This window comes from Zonotrichia albicollis, chromosome 11, assembly GCF_047830755.1.
Source record: "Zonotrichia albicollis isolate bZonAlb1 chromosome 11, bZonAlb1.hap1, whole genome shotgun sequence".
Lineage (NCBI taxonomy): Eukaryota > Metazoa > Chordata > Aves > Passeriformes > Passerellidae > Zonotrichia > Zonotrichia albicollis.
In genome coordinates, this window is record NC_133829.1 from 14,808,357 (window position 1) to 14,829,378 (window position 21,022).

The window sequence follows — 21,022 nt, forward strand, 5'->3', positions numbered from 1 at the left end:
TTAATACCTTACTTCTCTTGAGTTTACTTTTCAGCAGTGTTAGAGCATCCTCATTTGCAAACAGCTTTTAATTTCCTGTTTGAAACCCTTGCTTTTCATATTTCCAAGTTCTTAGGTTGGTTGTGGTACCAGCATGTCTCCCAGCCTGAGGTCATGTGTGGATGGTTATCTCAGTGTGTCCCCACAGAACTGTGTGGGTTCAGGTGTGCACTTCTGTGAGGGGATTCACAGGGCTCTCAGGATGAGGGAAGAGACGAGGATCTGACTCTGTGTTTCAGAAGGCTTGATTTATTTTTGTATGGTATGTATTATATTAAAACTACTAAAAGAATAGAAGAAAGGATTTTGTCAGAAGGCTGGCTAAGAATAGAAGAAGAAGGAATGAATAACAAAGGCTTGTGTCTGGGACAGAGTCTGAGCCAGCTGACTGTGATTGGCCATTAATTAGAAACAACCAACATGGGCCAATCTAAGCTCCACCAGTTGCATTCCACAGCAGCAGATAGTCAATGTTTACATTTTTCCTGAGGCCTCTCAGCTTCTCAAGAAGAAAAATCCTAAAGAAAAGGTTTTTCAGAAAATATTGTAGCTACACACTTCCAGAATGAATTCTGCACACTGGGCTCTGATTCATCTTCTGGAGCTCTCTGAGCATGCACACTGGGTAGCACTAAAGTGGGAAGTGCCCCTCTGCTTCCCCAGCCCCTCTGCTTCCCCAGCCCCTCTGCTTCCCCAGCAGCTCTCACGCTGGCTGGCTCTGGATGGGCTCGTAAATCCATGGGCTCAGACTGGAGCTAGATCTTGTTTCTCAAGGCTCAACAAAACAACCAAAATACACCCCAGCTAACAACAAAAACCCGACAAAACCCCCACACCCTACCACAAAAAAACCCAAAACAAGATGAAACAAGCAAAGAAAACCACAAACAAACAAAGCAACCCCCACAAGCACCCAAGCAAAGCAAGCCCTGCCAAGGCAGAGCCGGGGAAGGGGTGGATGTCAGCTTCCCAACAGCATCTGCTCCCTCAGCAGCTCAGCTCCTGCTGGCCTGCCCTGCCTGTGCCTGTGACCTTCCTGTTACAAACGTGCTGTTTTGGGGAGCTGCACACACTCCCTGTGCTGATCCATAACAGGCTTTTTGAGGGGTGGAAACTCCTGGGTGACAGCTGGAGATTTGGGTGGCGTTGGTGCCACTCTGTGATGCTGTGTGTTTCCATAGGCCATGCCTAGCTGAAGGATTCAAATTCATCTCAGGTTTTTTTTAATGAGTTCTGATTTGCAGAACTGGAATTTTTAAAAGTATTGAATAACTGGTCATAACTACCATTTTTTGAAAAAGCCCAGAAGGTGTTTTCTATGGAGAAGACTGGAGAATTTTTCATGGGAGGAGCTTTCCTGGTAGCTAATGGACAAATCTTGTGGCTTTGTGTTGCTAGAAGAAGCTTTATGTGTCTCTCCTTGGCTTCAGCCAGGTTTGTCTTTCTGCCTTAGTCCCTAAGTGATCCTCTTGCCATGCAGGAATAATCTGACAGTCTCTGGTTCATTAGAAGTGCTTTTGGTAGTAGGTGTAATAGCTGTCATTGAAATGATTTTTTAATAAGTATGTAGGATGTTTCATGTTTGTAAATCTGCCAGTTATTAACACTTGCACGTGTTTTCTGGTTCCATTCTCTCTCTTATTGTTCCTCAGAGGAATTACTGTACAAACACTTGGAGAAAATCTCTTTCTGTTGTGTTTATGTAACACTGCTAAAAGGATTTATAAATTGGAAGCCAGCACTATGTGACTCAAGTCATGTTTGACTTGAACTGTAGCAGAAAATTACTTTGAATATTTAATAGTTTTCTAGTTAAAAGTCTTCTGCTTTGCTTTTAAAGGTATTTGGTGTGCAACAGAGAACAAATTATAGCCTTTTACTGACAGGTAAGTGGTATTGTAAAATCATAAATGTATACAGTTTGTCATTTTCAAAAGAAGGAAGAATGAAGATTCAAATTTTCAGAGTCGTTTAGAAGTATTAATTACTGTGATTTCCTTTGGGTGTTGAATCTTATTTACTTCATCTGCTTTGAAAATTCTAGGTTAGGACTGTATTCCAACTAATATCAAGATTTGATATGTTAGTGATTTCTTTTCATGTATAAGGTGGAGATGGATTTTATAGCTTAAAAATGACAAGCCATGACAGCACACAGAAAGAGAATTTACTACCTCCCTGTAGAATCATTAAATGCAAATCAAAAGCATGGTTTTAGTTTCCAAATATTGACAGTGAGTTCTGGGAAAGCACTGTGATGTCTTGCTCAGGCTCTCTCAAATGCTTAATGTGGAGCCTTACCTAGAGCCCAGGACTTCTTTACTGTTAAAAGCACATCCTGCAGACTGCAAAGAAGTGAGAAATTAGGGGGAAAATATAATTGAGAGTTGTATATTTGAAGAAATTAAAATTGTGTGACTGATTTGAGAAAGATTCCTTTGCTGATCTCCTCTCTTGGAGACCTTGAGGCAGAAAAAGATTGGGTTTCTTTGGCTTTCCCAAGATGTAAATCAATTGGAAGGAGCTTTTTAGAACATATTTCCGTTCTGTTACTGCTACTTACAGAATTGGTTGATGGATTAGAGTATTTCAAAATGTGGCAAACTGCTTTTTCTTTGAGTATTTAGTAACCAGCACTGTTAAGTTTTTGTGTCCCTGGGTTACAATTGCTAAGTAGGTATTTTGTTGCCGATTCCAAAGTTGTACATATGATTTTAGTAATTGTTTTTTGAGTACTCATAACCTTACTGTCAGGAAGGGAGGCAAGAATTTCAGTGAATACAGGAGTAACTGTGATATGGGAACAGAGTACCACATCCTAGTTTTTAACTCTCTTATATTTCAGGAAGATATTTTAAAGAAACTAATGATTTTTTTTTTTTAATGAGTTTGTTATCAGTAGGGGAGGAAGAATAATTTCTGGAGCACAATGTATATAATGGAATTATAGAATGGCCTAAAGTTCCTCTCATTCCATCCCCTCTGCCCTGGGCAGGGGCACCTTCCACTGTCCCAGGGTGCTCCAGGGCCTGCCCACCCTCACAGGGAACAATTTCTACCTAACCCCTAAGCTAAGCCGGCTCTTTGTCAGTTTGGGAATTTAATTTTGATAAGTGTTTTATAAACCTATGGTGTCTGTACTTAGTGGAAGGTCCAAAAGCATCCTAAAAATTAAAAAAATGGCATATTATCTTTGAATATGCAGTGGCTCAGCATTTTGATGTGTATAATAGAGGTTCAGAATGCCCTTTATTGTATCTAGTAATAATCTGAGTAACTGTGTTCAATTCCATCATATTTTGAGGTATAGCAAGGGGTTATTTCTGTGTTGTAAGAGCAGCAATGCAGTGATTTTTCTCTCTGCTGAGACAATAAATAAGATGTTAATTGGGCAGGCAGCAGTTTCACTGAGCAGGGTCTGCAGAGCTGCTGGAGCAGGAATGAGAGTTTTGAGTCTGCATCACTTGGCATCAATTGCTCCTCTGTGAATTGGGCATTTGCCGTGCAGCATCTCTGCTGCTTCTCCATAGTTTCACTGATTCCTCAAACATTTTCAGAAATTTACAGAATATATCTGCAAAAGACAGCTTATGTTGAATGCTAAACTTTAAAGGGGATAATTATCAGCTACAAAACAGAATATTTTTAATTTTGCTATCATATTTTTATATCTTAAGTGGTTTATTTTTTGGCTGCCTGCTAGCAAAAAAATTATACATTTGTTTGCACTTCTATTAATAGTTACAGTATTGCTTTTAGTTTTAATGATGTTTTTAAATTTGGTTTTCATTACATTGTTCTGACTATACTACTGACTTCTGACAGTTTTCTGACTTCACTTCTCTGGCCCTTTTTTTTTCATATCCCATTTCCCCAGTGCCTGCCTGCTGCAGAGCTCCCTGTTTATCAGTTATCTGCTTTTACTCTTTGTGTGTATGTGAATTTAAAATCAAACAAAAACCTACCAAAACAAAACCAAACTCCACAGAGAATTGGCAATGCTCTCTATCTCCTGTCTTGATAATACACTTGGTGCTGTTACTGATTTCCATGTCTCAAGATGGGAAGTAGGATAGGAAGTCTAGAGGGAAGAGACAGGACAGATTTTGTCTTTTTTCCTTCTTTTTATCAACAGCAGTAACAATTTTGCTGCCCCTCCTGCAGGTTTTTTGTGCTCTAACACAACTGATCTGCAAAATGATCAAAAATATTCCTTGGTAATGTTTCTTGTGAAGCTGTACTGGAATTCTGGAGCAAGTTGGGTTTGAGGTCTTTCTGTAAAATAAAGACTGAAGAAATGAAGGATGCTTCTCTGCATCTTTCACTTGTTGGGGATAAACAAGTCCTGTGTCCTTCCAAGCAGTTACCAGCAGGGTCAGAAGCTAAGGAAAACAATTAGAACATCAGTGAGGGTCCCTCTAGCACCACCAAATTTCTGTGGGGAGAACATCAGGAGAGAGATTAAGAACCTTCTGAGGTAGCTACAGCAGGGACAAAGTATGGATCTCTGAAGGTGTCTTTTCTGAAATTACTTTGAAAAAATACAGTAGAGCTTGTTTATTACAAGCAGAATCTGACATGCTGTAGAACATGCTCTAAGTTCATGAAATTTTGCAACCCTGCAGTGAATGAGCAAAGAGCTGTCTTAATTTGCAGAGAGTCTGAAGCATAGAAAGGTGAGGTGACCTATTGAAGTGACAAAGATTTGTACTTTCCAGAATCAGGAAACCTACTCTAAAAAGACCCAAGCTTTCCAGCTTTTTCCTTTGTACTTTCCTTCTGAGTCTGGGTTTTTCTTTTCTCTTCATGTCATTAGACTTTCCTTAGGTGTTTAGCCATTGAGTGTCTGACTGTGTAACCCCGTGGAAAAAGAAAAAGTACCAAGGTACTGGTGTAAAGCAAGGCTGAGTGCTGTGTGTGTTACAAAGGGTCTGTAATGTCTGGGAACAGTTTTACAACAAGTAGGAAGGAAATTCTGAAGAAAGTGGGATGAGAAGACAGAGATCAAAGTTCCTTTATAGATGAAAGTTCCTTTACATGCTGAAATACAAAAATGACTGAGAATATGATGATTTTTTCTATCCCAGGGAACAAAATCAGTGTCGCTTTAAGAGAGTAATTGAAGTTTTTTGCAAGAGTTATTTATTGTGAGAATTGTTAAAATGAAAAAGATTCCCAATCCACATTAATACTCACTGAATGCTGAATATTATTGTGTTTTGGTTTTGACAGCCTTCATCATTCTTTCTTATTCAGTTTCTTTCCTCCTCTTTCTTTAAGGAGTATTTAGTGAAGCAGAAGCTGTGATTAATTAATTATGTCCATGCCACCTTCAAGATCAAAATGTCTTTCTGTTATAATTCCCAGTTTCTGTGTCCCAGACCTCTTCTCCTGATCCTTTTGACTCCAGAATGAACAAAAGTGTTTTGTTTGGTCTTTGGTATTCTGATCTCATGTTCTGGGCTAATCTTGTATCCAGCCCTGCAGCTGGGGAGTGCTGGTGCTGCTTGGGGTAACAGCTCTGAACCCCAGCTCTGGCTGAGCTCCTCAGCTGGGACCCAAGGCACGGCACTTTGGTTGCTGTGGGTTCTGCTGGGTCCTTTAAAGTGATTTTGCACTGAGATATTTCAAATTTCTTTGTGTTCCATGGGCACTCTGCTGGGTTTTTTCAGCAAGACTGACATATGCCAGGTTTAGATGCTCTGGTGTAATTCACTCCTCTTTTTTTTCTCTTTTTTTGCTCTTGCAGAATGAGTCACTTGATATTCAGGACTGTCTTGTACTCAGGCCAATTAAGCACTTGTCAGCTTTGCAAAATGCACTTAAAAAAACGAAATACAAATGCCAAATGATGCATGTGCACCCGTGAACTGGTTTGAGGCTCATTTACTGGAGTTTTCTGTAGACTCATTTTGATTCTTTATGGGAGCTGGATGAGTTTATTAAAAACTGAATTACAGATTTCTTTACACTTGCTATGTTTCATTCCTGCACTGAGGTAATTTCCCTGGGAATCCATACAGTGTGTTATATAAATCAAGGTGAGTTCTAAAGGGGAAATATTACAGAGAAATATACTGGACAAATTACTAATTTTTAAGGATGATGTTGACAAATGCTGTTTGTTAGGATCTCTGCTATCCTTTCGTAGATTAGATCTGAGTTTTTGTTTTTGATTGGAAAGGAATGTAGCAGTAGTTATATGTAACTTGGCATGAAGTCAGCAAAAGTTTTTAGTAATGTAAAGAACTTAATTTTACTGACCTGAACGCAGAAGTTCCTCTCACTTCTAAATTTTTCTAGTTTTATATTTGGTCATAACTTTTTCTTTTGGTGTAGAATTTCTTTCCTGGAAGTATTAATTAAGTTCCTTGATTTGGTGTTTAACTTCATTATGAAGAGAATATTGTAGTTGTGAATGAGTTTACTTTCACAGTGAGAGCACTGTTCTCACCTGTGTTCCCTACAGAAGAAGACTTCTGAAGATTCATTCTGTTGAGACTACTGAGTTACCCTAAAATCAGCCAAATAAAAGATTGCTTTTTCCTTTGTTAAAGTTTACATTAAAAAAGGGAAAGCATTTCTTTTAGTATTATGATTAGATATGAAAGATCTTCTTTAAACTGCTTGATCCAACAAGCAGCTAAGGAGGGAGAAATGACCAGATGTACTGGCTGCACAAACTTTTCATTTCTGGTGCCTGTGGGGTGTGAATGATGTGGCTGCATCTCCTTGGTGTCTGTGCTGTGTGAGCACAGTGCCCACTGTCACCTCACCTGTGCCGTGTGAGCACAGTGCCCACTGTCACCTGAGCTGTGTGAGCACAGTGCCCACTGTCACCTCACCTGAGCTGTGTGAGCACAGTGCCCACTGTCACCTGTGCTGTGTGAGCACAGTGCCCACTGTCACCTGAGCCGTGTGAGCACAGTGCCCGCTGTCACCTCACCTGTGCCGTGTGAGCACAGTGTCCGCTGTCACCTCACCTGTGCCGTGTGAGCACAGTGCCCACTGTCACCTGTGCCGTGTGAGCACAGTGCCCACTGTCACCTGTGCTGTGTGAGCACAGTGCCCACTGTCACCTCACCTGTGTGAGCACAGTGCCCACTGTCACCTCACCTGAGCTGTGTGAGCACAGTGCCCACTGTCACCTGTGCTGTGTGAGCACAGTGCCCACTGTCACCTGAGCCGTGTGAGCACAGTGCCCGCTGTCACCTCACCTGAGCTGTGTGAGCACAGTGCCCACTGTCACCTGTGCCGTGTGAGCACAGTGCCCGCTGTCACCTGTGCCGTGTGGGCACAGTGCCCGCTGTCACCTCACCTGAGCTGTGTGAGCACAGTGCCCGCTGTCACCTTGGGCACAGTGCACGTACTCTTGCACATGCAGCTCCATCAGTCTGAGACTTCACCTTCTCCTGGGGTCTGTGAGAGGGGAACAGGAGAGTTCCCGCTCTGGGTTCCTGGTCCAGCTGGTACCTGTGAGCTACTTCAGGCAGCTGAGGCTCATTTTGTCTGGGCTCTCTTAGACATCTGTATATGGAAAAGCTGTAGAAGCTGTAGAAAACTGAATCCCATTTAGCAAGTTTTGAATCTTTTAAGTGACTTCTTGTCTAATGAAAATCAGTAGTATTCTAGAGGCTTTCTAATATCTGTTTCCCAAGTTGATGAATGAAACAGGAATAGCAGACTATTTGCATAATGTAGTTTCTATTAATGTGGCTTTCAGGTTTTTCAGTGCCTTTTTTATTGTGCGTAGAGCTATTCTTTTTATTGCTATACTATTTTCTCTTCCCTTTTCCGTTCTGTCATCTTCCTTGATACTTGCATTGATTTTTTTTCCTATTAAAAAGAAAAAAACCACCTAACAACAAATAAAAAACCCACCAAAACAAAGAAACTGACCCCTCTTCCCAACCTCCAGACATTGTTCTGCTGATTTTGTAGTGGATTGCCACATTTCTGTGGTCTTTATGTTTAGTCATGATGTGTTTACTGTAGTGCAAGATAGTGTGGAATTACTACTGCAGATTGTCCTGTAGAGAATATTTCCCAGTTAAGTCACCAGAACCTGATGTACCCCTAACCAGAGACTCCTTGACACAAGGCACAGGTTGTCATGTTCCTATAAATCAATAGCAATAACTTGAGAGTCTTCCTTGACAGCTCTGCAGTGCTGAGGCTGATTTTCTTCACATCAGCTGCCAGCTGAGGGGAACTCAATTTGAATTTCTCCTATCCACTAATCAGCAAGCTTCAAGTGGTCCTTGGTCTGTCCCATATTGCTAGAAAGCCAAGTTTCTCTGTAAAGTGCTTTGGATACTTGTGTCAGAACAACCATTGTTGTCATTGTTTTCCTGTCAACTTTCTCCATGTGGACAAAAAGAAAGCTGCTGGCCAGTGCAGAATAGATCCATCTCTCTCTGCCTTCTTCAGCTTAAAAACAAAGCTTTTGCATCTCAGATGGTGATTCTGGAAAAGGTGAATGTGGGAAGATAGTGAGGAGATGGTTCTAAAACCAGATATTGTGTGCAAAGTCACTATCCCATTCTATTACATGCCTAAGTTCAAAGTCAAGCATGTTTTTTGAAAAGACAAGTGACACCTCATGTTCTGGAATACCATCCCACTGTCTTGGGTTTTGAGGGCTAATTTCCAAATTTATTTACTAAGATGGAATCTAAATGCCAAAGTTACAGGTTAAAACTTTTTAGGCAATGTTAGTGTGCATAAAATGTAATAGCCCTAAATCATTTGGAAGTAAGTATTAGTCTCTCTGTCTTGTTTTGAGTTTATCCTGTCTTAATGAATAAAGTATCTCCAGCTGAAGCAGGGATCTAGCTGCTTCTATGAAAGTCAGTATGTTGGGCTTTTGTTGAGTCTGTGGTCAGCCAGGCTGCAGTAACACAAACATTGAGAGTGTGGGAATCTTGCTGGGATGGTAATTTCAAAGCTTCTTTGTGAGCTTTTTGCAGGCAATCAGAGACAAGTAGAACAAACCAAAGAGGCCCTGTCTTTGAAATATAATTGAGTTTGATGTACTGCTTACTCAGTTTGCTTTGCCTTTGACTCTGCGGAATGTTTTTAAATGAAGACATCTGACTGTGCACTGAAGTGGGAAAATGGTCATATTTGAGCTTGGCCATTTAATATTAGATAAAGTTACAGTTGTTTCTTAGAGGCATTTAAGAATTCATTCAGAACCCTTGGTTTGTTGGCATGCTTGGAAAGCATCTCTCCATCCTTGATTAAACCTGTGTTTATCCAAATCCGTTTGTCCTTTCCCTCTGTCCTGTTCTGGATGTGGAGACCAGCAGTCTGGGGCTGTAGCTGCCTGGGAAGGGCTGTCTCAGGAATGAGGGTGGAAGCAGCAGTGTAGGTGGCTTTCACCAGGAGGACAGTGTTTATCTGATGTGACCATTTAATATTTACTCTGCTCCTTTATCTCTCTCATTGCTACCTGTGCCTCTTTAACCTTTTCCTTTATCTGGTGGCACGGCCTGGAGGCCAAGCACTGATGGTGCTCGTTGGAGTGCGAGCTCTATTGCTTTTTGAGTCATCTCCCTCCATGTGCCCTGTGGCACTGCAGTTGGAAACACATCTCCAAAAGATCTATGGAACTGGAGGAGTGGGCCTTTCTCTGCACTAGAGATGTGCAGAGGTGTTGCTTTTTGTGTGCATTTGGGAGCCCTTCTGAGTCTGAGGCAAAGAAAATGCTCTTGTTATCAATACTTGGATTGCTTTATAATAATACACCTCAGCTTTCATCCCCTGAGAAATTGTGTCGGTAATTGAAAGAGCCATTGTCTCATTTCAGTTATCTAAACAATCTCAGTCTTCATCCTTATAATTATTGGAAGAGCCCAGCAGCAAAAATCTTATTAGTAATTTCCTAATGCTACTGGGAAACAATATTTCTAGAATAATTTTCTGTACTGAGTCAATGATACAAGTCAAAATTGGTGTGAAAACCGATTAGGGAATGTCTAAAGAAATTTATCTCTTTTTTTTCTTTTTGTCACAATAACATTATGGATATAAAATTTTTAAAAAATACAATAAAACATAAAATGAAAATTCTGAAAGTGAAGATCTGATACCATTTGGGTGATACCTTTGCCTTAGTAATAAAAAAATATGGAATCCTTCATTACTGTAATTAAGATAAATGAAAGTTTTCACACTTTCTGCCCTTGAAGGAATGTAACTATCATGAAAGAAATAAAGCATGATTCATTTTATAGACTCATAATAGCTTCCCAATGATTTCAAGTGCATTATTTCTTTCATTACAAACAATTAAAAATGTATCAGCAGTTTTGGCAAGGAAATTCAATATACTTGTATGGGGAGGTTTTGTCCCTGTTAGAAATCATCTTTGTAAATCTATTGCATGGAATGCCCATAAAGCCCAAGAAAATAAATATTCAGATGAGGGAAGAATTGACACTTGAGTTTACAACACCTGCATACAGATCTATCATATTGGACAAACTGCTTCTAATTTCACTGATTTCTTTGGTTCAGTGCATTTTAATTAAGCTTTTGACTGCTGCCTCAGTAAACCCTTCCTGCTTCAAGGAATCGATAAGCTATCCACACTTGATCTGAGCTAATGCAGAGATGCTGAATATCATGTATGGGCAGCACATTTCTTCAGTCAATTATTGTGAAATAATTGCTTGGTCTGGCTTTCATTTTAAATGTTGTGGAACACAGCATCTGATTCTGCAGCACTGTTACTCAAAGCCCTTATGTTCTTTTGTTTCATCCATGGGTCGTTCTGGAGAAGGGAAGTTGCTTGGGTTGTGAGGAAACTTTATTTTAGATTGAATTGTCCAAGAGCCACAAAATCATCTTATGTTATCCTTTACAGTGTTTCAATAGACTTTATTCTGAGTTCAAACTCTTCTCCTATGAAACAGCACATACTGAGCTTGCTCTTCAGTCATCTGTTTATTTCAGGTTTGTTCATATATACTCTAATACATTTGCAAGCTTGGAGGATTGGTTCCACACTGCTTAGTTACCTTTCTGTTTAAATACTCTTATGCTAATGGCTGTGTGCCTTATTAATGCTCATGGATTACATTATGGGGCATAGGAGATAATGTAATGGTGTGTTCTGTGAGGATGTTTAATAAAAACCAGATTAGAATTAAGACTGTATTGTGAGTCACTGACATATCAGCTCTGTGCTTAATATCTTATCTAAATCCCTGTCCATAGCTTTTAATACAGTTTGCATATTTTAGTGAAGTTGAGCATAATGGTTCTGAAGCACTCAGAAGGGTAACAAATACATAACATATGAATTTTTTATAATTGAAAATTATGTTATTCTGATATATATGTGCTCCATCAGTGCTTGTTTTTCTCTGTATGTTAAATTGTTTCCTTTTAGAAGCAAATTACAGATGTGTATCAAGCAGATTCCTGATGGGTATGGAGAATATTTGATAGGAATACAAAGACAAGACCAAAAAAATCTCACCCTAGAGCTTAAAATGAGATCAGAACTGTGTGCTGTTAATACAGTCTGGTAGCTGTGTCAATGTATAGGTAATTTTGCCGTCCTGTTCTTGTGGGACACCGAGGGATTTTGTTTCTCTGCTCCTGTTTCCATGGCAATTAGAATTAGATTAGTTTTAGGATCACAGTGGATAAATGAGAACGACTCAGCTATGATGTAGTGTTTGTGAGTCAGGGACACACTGAGAGTTTTTATAAAGTAGCACAAAACTGTGCTTAAATCATTGTGGCTTTCTGGTTGCTGCTGGCTTGCTTGTATTTATCTTTGTGTCCAGATCTGTTGCTGGTGGTTGCAGTCGGGTGGCACTTGTGCTTTTTGTGTTTATAGGGATGGAGCCTTTAAATGGGAGAGCAGTGCCTGGATTCTAGTGATAGCTGCACGTTGAACAGTCAGTTTGCATATTTGCTAATAAATATTTATGTTAACTATTTGAAAAAAACTCTTTAGCCCATGACTGATTTTTGCAGTGTTTTGAATATGCTGCAATGGTATGATTTTTATTAGCACCCACTCTTTAGGATGACTTTCCTGGAAGACCATTCCAGAACCAAGCCACTGTTCTGTACTTGTCCATACAGTTTTCATGGGGGTGTGTGTGTGTATGCATTTTTCTTCTTCTGGTACTTGTTAATGCATTCATACCACCCTCACCCCAAGAGATTTTCATCCTTCCTGTTTTTCCAGGAATTGGAATGGAGAGTGATATTACTGGTGGGCTATTCCAGTTACTTTTCCCTATTCCCATGCAGCACAGCTCTTTTTCCTGTAGTGTGTATTTAACTTTACCAGCATTTTGCACTAATGGATTGCAGATGCTGCAGAGAGTGTTATTATAAGAAGATTTCATGCTCTGGTAGTAATGTGTCATGCTTTTATAGTCTCTGAGTACATGATAGTTGTGACATTCCTCACACAGTATTTAATGCTTACATTTTGTTTAATAATTGTCTACTTTTTACAAGGGCTGTGGTAGATTTCACAGAGACATCACCCTGGAAGATATTTCAGCCATTGTTTTAGACTCTCTGGATAACATTTCTGATGTGTGAATATTTATTTATTTTACACCTAAACCTAAAGGCCCTTGGGGATATTAATTGTTAAGGTACACTAGAGCTCCACCCTTGCAGGCACATTTGGGTTACACAGATAATCTCTGCAGCAGTGTGTGCTCCTGTAGCCCAGAGAGGGGAGCCTGGGAAGGGTCAGTGGCGTCAGGCCCTGGTGCAGGAGCAGAGCTGCTGCTGTGCTTTGGCAAAAAGCACTGGGGGCGCTGGCATTTCCCTTTGGAGCCCAGCTCCTGCCCTGCCCTCAGCTGCCGTTTGTGCTGTGCCTGGCCCACCCTGGCCTGATGTGCTGTCACAAACTCTCTGGTTTCTGGGTTATCTACCTGCCTTCACAACACACCGTTCTGGAAACACATACACAGATTTCTGGAAACACTAAATTTAGTTCTTAGACGAGGCCTGAGAAGGAATTTCTGCAATTACTCTGATGAGCTTGTATGCTTATTTTCACGTGACTGAATCCATTGCTTAGAGAATTGGTCCTGTATTTACAAGCTGAAAACATGACTAACCCCTAAAGTGGTAGAAAATAACCAAATTACTTGATATATGTTGTACCAGGCTGAGCAAGGGAGCGAGAATAGAGAATAAAACTTGGAGAAAATGTCATGGTTTAGGCCTGGCACAGAGCCAGCGCCCCCATGAAAACACCCTCTCCCTGGTGTCTGCTGTGAGATGTGACCAGGAATAAGCAAAGCAGGCTCCAGCTGAAATAAATAATAAATAAAATATTAAATAATAAAAACAGAACATGAATTCTATAACTCATACTCTGTATTAGACTAGAAAACCATTTCTAGATGCCAAGTCTAACTAAGGAAAAAAAATCATTTTGTTAAGCAAATAATACATAGACGTCAGTCATTTTTAGTTTCTATGGGTTTTTTTGTACCTTGATAGTGTTTCACTATACCTAGTACGGCTTTAATTAATATTTATATAAATAGAGGTTTGTGTAGTTCAGAAAAGAAGTTTAAAGGAACCACACTGTAGAATGTATTACCTACAAGAGCCACTTTGGAGGTGGAGAGCTGGAAAGGAGGTGATTTTGGATACATTGAGAGATTGCATCATCTGATCTGTCCCATATTCAAAGTCAAAGCCTTCTGAATTTCTAGGGATTCACCAGACTGTGGAGGCAAAATGCTGGGAAAGACACCATCAAGGGCTAATTCTTTGTTTTCAGTCCCTGTACTGGAAAGTCATTTTACCTTCTAGTTTTGTCCTGCCTCAGTCTGTGCCTGTTGGAGTAAATGCATCTTTGTCATGCACGAGCACCACTTGCACTGCTGATAATGGAGTTTTCATATGCATGTTGAGTTGCTGCATTTCTGATGCTGCAGAAGTCAGCACTGCTGTCCTCTGTTGTTTCTCTGTGCCTCAGCAGTGTGGTAATCAGCAGATACATATATCTACGTATATCTGTGGGAATTCTCCTTACGGAATCTGGCAAAGCTACTTTTTTGAATGATTTTAGTAGCTGTCATTTATTTCAATTATTATGGGATGGGGACGTTCACTACAATTCAGCAGGTGGAAGTTGGGTCCAAAGTTGTAGATAAATGTACTCTGCAGGTTCTGAAATCCAAACACATTGCCAATGTTAAGAGATTGTTAAAATCCTCAAACTCCAATTTACTTTTTATTTAAGAAAGAAAAAACCTGTGCACAGAATATACATAGTGATTTTTGAAAAGCGCATGAAGCCATATGGATTGCAATGCTGAGCTGCTGAATATTCTGAGTGATTATTGTAAGATATTTTGGGCCTGTAAATTACATACTACTTTTCAAATAATTGCTACTTTTGTATAGAAATAAAGTGGGGTTTCTGCTCACTGTATTTAATGTTAACGTTGTGTTTATAAGAAGTTTAAGCTGAAGAGAAAACAAAACCTTAAGACTGTTTGGGGTTTTTTACTTGTTTGTTTGGGTTTGTTGGTTTGGTTTGGTTTTGTTCTTAAATTCCTGGTCATCTTCAATATCAAGAGAAATCTGTAGATTTCTATTTTGATAGTAATTTGGTGTGTTCTAGCTAAATGTCATGATGTGATATCCTCTGTGTTCTTCTTTCCCAGTTTCGTAGCTGTGCCCACTGTGGGTTAATGTGACGTGCTTGGCACTGGAAGTAGAGGCACCTCAAAGCAAAATAAGTTTTTTGGGTAACACAAGGGACTAATGGGGGTTGGTAAATTACATGACAGCATTGTTGAGGAGACCTCTTATAATGCCAATATTAAACAGGTGGGACACTGAGTTCTTGTGTCTTTAATTAATGCAAATTTATCAAGGGGCCTGGCTGTGCTTGACCTTTTGCATGGAGAGCCAGTACAGTGAGCGCCACAAAGCTCTCCTTTTCCAAACCTAAACACATGTACCTCTTTCATCCAACAAGGCCTCTCTAAAGGTCAAACACAGCTGTGGTTCAGCTGAACAAAAGGGATCAGCTCCCTTCTTGCACCCTCTGCAATGCCACAAATAAGACAGGAGGGGTAGAGGTTTAATTCATGGAAGGGAGGTCACTTCCCTAAATGAAAGTAAAGGTTTGCTACTCATAGGTAGTGATTACAGTATCTTGGCACTGACCATGTGACTTGCTGAATACTGATTTACCTACAAATATTTTATGTATCAATACATCCTCTGGTTTGGAATGCAATTTCTTTCTTTTCCTAAAGGGTTTTCTTTAATAACCTCACAATTTCAGCCAATCCATTTATTTAATTGAGAGCCTGTGCTGTCTAGCCAGCAGATAAACTGGCTAACCTTGTCATTTTACCTTCTGAGTGCAGTTCCACATTACAGGATTATCAGCCCAGAGCCAACTTATCATACAGTAATAATAAGCTAACATAGCTGTGTGAGCACATTTAATTAATGGCAAAGATGGAATTCTCGAATTTTCCTTCACTTGGCCACCATCCAGAAGTGTGTGACTCGTCTGCTGCGGGAAATGCTGTGGAATACAAACTATGCACATTTGCATGTAGGCTTTATCTGGACAGTCTTTGATATCCATGTGCTGGTCTTGGTTCGTTTTTACTCTGCATTTATCTCCCAGCTGTTGCATTTGTACTTCATTTAGAAACTAACACTGAGCTTTCACTAAAAATCCCTAATTTGAGGGGTCTTTTTAATGGCATAGTTACTAAAGAAAATACCAAAAGGCACATTTCCCACATGTTGTCTTTCTGAATAATGTTTTCAACAGCTGCTGCAGCTGTGGATATTGTCAGATTGTGAAAAATGCTTGAAACATGGTCACAGTAGGAGTGTCCACAGACCAGACTTTGTGAAAGCTTAAACTGGGCACTCCCCAGTGCAGCTGCTCCAGAGAACCAACAGCTCCTTCTCCACATTCCCACCGAGCATCACCAGGCTGGGTTGTGTCCAGCCTGCTTCCCACTGCAGTGTACATGTACATCACTCCTGCAGTGGCCAGATATAGATGCATTTTTGTTTATTATACTCTACTATTTTTACACCCAAATGATTGTTAGGAAAGCAGGATGGGGTGGCAAAGGTGACTAGCCAAGTATAGAAGTCATTATTACACAGACTCTTTGCACAAGCTGAGGTGAAAAAATGACACTATGGACTCTTGAAATAAATATATTGTGCATTCTTTTCTCCCATTCTTTTATTTGGGTTTTACTTTGCTGTTTTTGTAATTCAGTGTTCTAATGAAAAGGCTCCTCTCCACTGTTTTTCTCCTGCATGAGGGTCAGTATCCCTCGCCCCATTTCTTGTTTCTTTCTCCATTTTTAACTACATGTAAAGCTTATAGTGCCTCAACTGTAATTTGTGTGTTATTTTAAAATATCTAAGATTAGCTTAGGTACATAAAGGTCTGAATCCTGCTTGCTTTTTGTTTGTAATATAGGGAGTAATGTATATGCTAATCTGTATGCTAAATCCAAGTTTTAATGAATGTATGGGTCCTCTCAAACATAAGATCAGGTGGGGAGGTTGTTTGGGTGAATGAAACAGAACAAAAAACCCTTCTGCTAATTTTCTGGATACCTGGATGTTTTTGTGATTGTTCTGTCATTACTCCACTTTTTTAGCTAATTTTCAGTTGTGGTAAGAGATCACAAGAACATGTGCCCTAAATATTTATTCTCCTTTAGTGTTTGATAGCATTTGGGACTGAGAGAAGAAATGTTTTAATGAACTTCTTGTGATCTGATCACAACTGAGTGAATCTGGCAGCTGGATTGAAAATTGTTTAAAAACAACATAGTACTAGTTCTGTTTATTTCTTATTGAGAATAAAAGGAAAGCATTTTAATTTTAGTATTTGGTTTCCAGCATTCTGGAAATACATATCATGGCTGTGTATTAACATTGATCTCTTGTATTAATGTGATCTCATTACCTGTTTTTAATGACACTGGTATCAGCCTCGTGCCTCTTCAGTAACTCTGCTCTCTGTTCCAGGTGCTGTTGTCAGGACTGATTGGTGTTGTTTCATGGAAGAGGCCCCTGTCCCTTGTGGTGAGCAACTCCCAGTGCTTTTGTCTTTATACAGAAGCCTGATGGTCTGTGGGGATGGTTTGCAGTGCTGTTGTGTATCCTGATATTTATAAACACTTAGTACAAAAAGTCTGAAGCCTTTGAAGTTGTAATGTATAAACCACCTGGGTGAAAATAGCAATTTTCTACTGTCTCACAAACAGACTATTGCTCTGCTTGTGCCTTTGCATTTAACTTAATTGGCTTAAAAATGCACTGCAGAGCAATCTTTTAGCAGGTATCTGAATGGAAAAAAGCCCATTCCAAATTAGTAGTTGTTTGTCTTCATCTGCAGAAAGATTTTCAGCTACATTTTATTATTTCTGTTGTGAGCTTCATGTAGTTACTCTATAATGAGCAGTGATCCATTCTTTGTGTGTGCATGCTGATAGAGTTTGTCAGCCCATTAATGTAAAGCAGTATTAGATGGAAATCAAGCTCATTAAAAACACGTGGTGACTGTGTCAATAAGGATGTGTTAGCAGGTAAACATTGCCTTTGGAACAGTGTGCCTGTGTGACAGAGTAACACAAAACATTTGTAGCATAGTACTGAAGGTAGTTCTGGGATAAAAAGCATAATGGACAGTATGAAATGCAGAGTCTTGTACTAATAAATTTGATTAGAACTGCAGGTATATCTTTTAGTGTTATGAACCCAGACAGTAGGCAGAGATCACATAATTGGAATAAATAATATTCACACATCAGAAATGTTATCCAGGCCTGTTGAGACCCGTCCTCTGTGATTGCTGAACACTCCCTTGCATGTTGTAAATTCAGCTGGGCTTTCTAATATCGACTGGTTCAGTGAAATGTAAATAGGCAGTCATGGTCAGTGTAATTCAAGGAAATGGGGATAAAAGGGAGGAAACTGTAATGGTAACATTGATGTTTGCAGAACAGCTCATCTTCCTAAAATCTGCTCTAGGAAATTGTTTATTTCCAAGAGTAAGCCTAATGCTCTTGATTTAGATCCTGATCTCCTGTATTGGCCCTTGGTGGTGACACAATAATCAGCTGAAGGATGGGGACAGGGGTGGTGTTTTTCACTTCTGTGTGTGCCTAAGCTGTGCAGTGGCTTTACAGTGGCTACAACTGTCCTGTTTTCCTTGCTGAGTTGTAAATACCTTTGAGAGTTGGGCCCCACGTGTGCAGGGGGACTGTTCTGATCAGCAGTTAATAATGTGCAACTTTACAAGCTCACAGCACAAAGTGCCACCAACATGCTAATGAGCCATGTTCCTCCTGATCTGTTTATTCAACACATATGCCAAATACATATGGCCAATAATTACCTTTGAACCTGTTTTATAGTACTATAAGCAGCTAGACAATCAATTGCAATATATTACAATGCCTTTTTTGTTGCAGTGTGTTACAAAATCTGGCATTGCTGAGAGTGATAGCAGAAAGATAGATAAATATATTTATCATTTGTAGCTATGAATAAAGTTATATAAAATTAAAACATGCAACATCTGTGGTGTCCTGAAAACTGGTGAAACTGTGATAATATTTTAAGGTGCCAGTTTTCTGCATATCTTGGATTTGTGACTGAAGCTGGTTTATAATAACCAGTGTTTTGACTATTGCTGAGCAGCACTTGTGCACTATCAAAGCTTTCTGGTTTTCCCACACAGCATCACTTGCTCTGGCTTTTTCTTTCCTATTTCCTGTGCTTATTAAAGTATCTTTATCTCACAAGCTGTTTTTTTTCACTTGGGCTTTTCTAATTCCCTTCCAGTCCTGCTGCAGGGGGCAGTGAGTGGGGCTGTTGGTGCTTCCCTGCTGGCCAGGCTCAGCCCCCACCCTGCTGGACGTGTCTTGCACAGCGCTGTAACCACACAGGGCTTTCCCACAGAGGCTGGGTCTGTTCTTGGCAAATGTATCATTTTCTGCAGGCAAAAAGAGGAAGTTGAGGAAGCATTAAACAGAGCTTGTTCATCAACCATTAGTTTCTGCCTGTATCATACAAGTGTGTTATGCACTGTTGGTGTAGAAATGAGTGTGTTGTTGCATAGTTTAACACTTGGGAACCAAAGTCAAAACTGAGAGTAGTTGTGTATTTATAAGCTATTTCTATGAATGCTGTTTTGTATTCTGCATTCAGTCAAAGATTTACAAATGTGTATGTGCTAAGGACGTTTTACTGCAATATTAATGTGCAGAAATTTAGAAGTTCTCCTGCTAAAGTGTCTTTGCAAATCTTGATCATCTGGAAAATTCACCAGTTTTTTTGTTAGTTTATCTGAATTTTCTTGGTCACCTCCTAGCCATCAGTTGCTTATGTTGCCAAAATACTTTATACATGCAAGGAATAAGCGTCTGTTACCAAACCTATATTTACATTTACCAGAGGAAAAACTCAGGGAAAGGAGTGTTTAAATTGCCCACACATTGATTTTGAACAATATTTTCCGTATGTTTCAGTTGTTTCCTCATTAAGCTTTCTCTATTTTCATTTTGAAATCTCAGGGTATTGGTAGTGCTTTCAGAAAGCTTCTCAAGGGTCCCTTTTTTGGAAACCAAGTGTTGGCTGTGTCACTACCACTGCTTAGTGTTAAAATGCAGTGTTAAAGTAGGAATTTGTTTCCTCATGGTTTGTGGCAGTGTCTGAAAATTGGGAGAGAGCTTGTGGAGCTTCACCTGAGGCTGAATTGCCTTGTAAAAAACTTTAAATTGTGCAGTCAGATTATTTTTCTGTTACAATCTAATCTATGGTAATTGCAAATCTATTTGTGCTAAGGAGATTAATTCAGCCTCTGAATTGAGTTGAAAGCTTCTCTGCTGCCATCTGGCATTTGGGTGACCCCAGAAAAATATTTTTTACATTTCTAACTGAAAGTTTTTTAAAATAAACAGATAGATTTAATTTTTTTTTTCAATGAACAGAAAAGTGGAGTTTCTTAATGTCTGTGAATGTCAGTGAACACAAGGTAATACTACCTATTAATAAATGATCTTGATTACTCAGAATAGCTATTTAAAAGCATTTACTATGAAATGTGCATCCCAGATCCAGTTCTGTGCACCAGTGAACATGCAAATCAGTGCATGTATAACTCAGTGTGTTGTCCCTTCAAATTTACCATTATTTCAAGCCTTTTTTGTGTTTGATAAGAACATAGGATTTTCTTCATTTTAGAAAAGTAAGAGAAGCTGTCCTAAATAGCTGCAGTTCAACCTGCATGTCAGGCAAAAGGATGAACTGTGTAAAGTCTCAGGCTGCACGCACAGTAAGATCAGTCAAATACAAAAACTGACTTTAGGAATATATTCATCTTGGGTCAGCTTGGTAGTTGTTGCAAAATGAGAGATTTTTCTTTCTAGAATTCTAGTGAAAAACTTGAATTAGTTGAAATTCAGACTTGAATACTTTTCTTTTTTTTCTGTAAAAATCATTAGAAAAATATCTACATTGAAGAGGGAAATTACTAATAATTTCAAATCAATACATTCACGTATACTCTTACCCTATAAGATGTAAAACTGGTCCAAATGTTTTTCTTCATTGATTATCTCCTCTCATTAAATATCATAGCAGACTACAGCAGGAATAACCAAACTTCAGGAAAGAGATGAAGCCTAATATATATAGAAATAGTCTATTAGTGCATATATAATATATTAGTGTATACATACACACATAGAGATAGAGAGAGGTAGAGTGTATTATATAACAGTAAGTTTCCTATATTCTGCTGGGTGAGGTGGAGTTTTGACATGTTCCTGGCCCTGCTGCTTAACCTGAGCTCCTGGAGTACCTTAAGGGGTGAGACAAGTCTTTTCAAACTCTTGTAAGGGAATTTACAGCTTCCTTTCTGATAAAATCTGAGAGAAATATTTTAATTTTAAAAAAGAAGTGGTTTTCC

The 21,022-nt window shown here is 39.3% G+C and overlaps 1 protein-coding gene across 8 annotated transcripts in view; it reads left to right on the forward strand.

Annotated features, from left to right (window-relative positions):
- ENTREP2 (endosomal transmembrane epsin interactor 2) overlaps window positions 1–21,022 on the forward strand; it is an 86,751-nt gene that overhangs the window by 17,428 nt on the left and 48,301 nt on the right. For 7 of the 8 annotated variants that reach the window (XM_074549472.1, XM_074549469.1, XM_074549473.1 and 4 more), the window contains exon 2: window positions 17,074–17,130. The exons of the other annotated variant lie outside the window; for it this stretch is intronic. In XM_074549472.1, coding sequence (XP_074405573.1) covers window positions 17,074–17,130 — 57 coding nt within the window. The remainder of the gene's footprint in view (window positions 1–17,073; window positions 17,131–21,022) is intronic. 8 annotated transcript variants of the gene reach the window in all.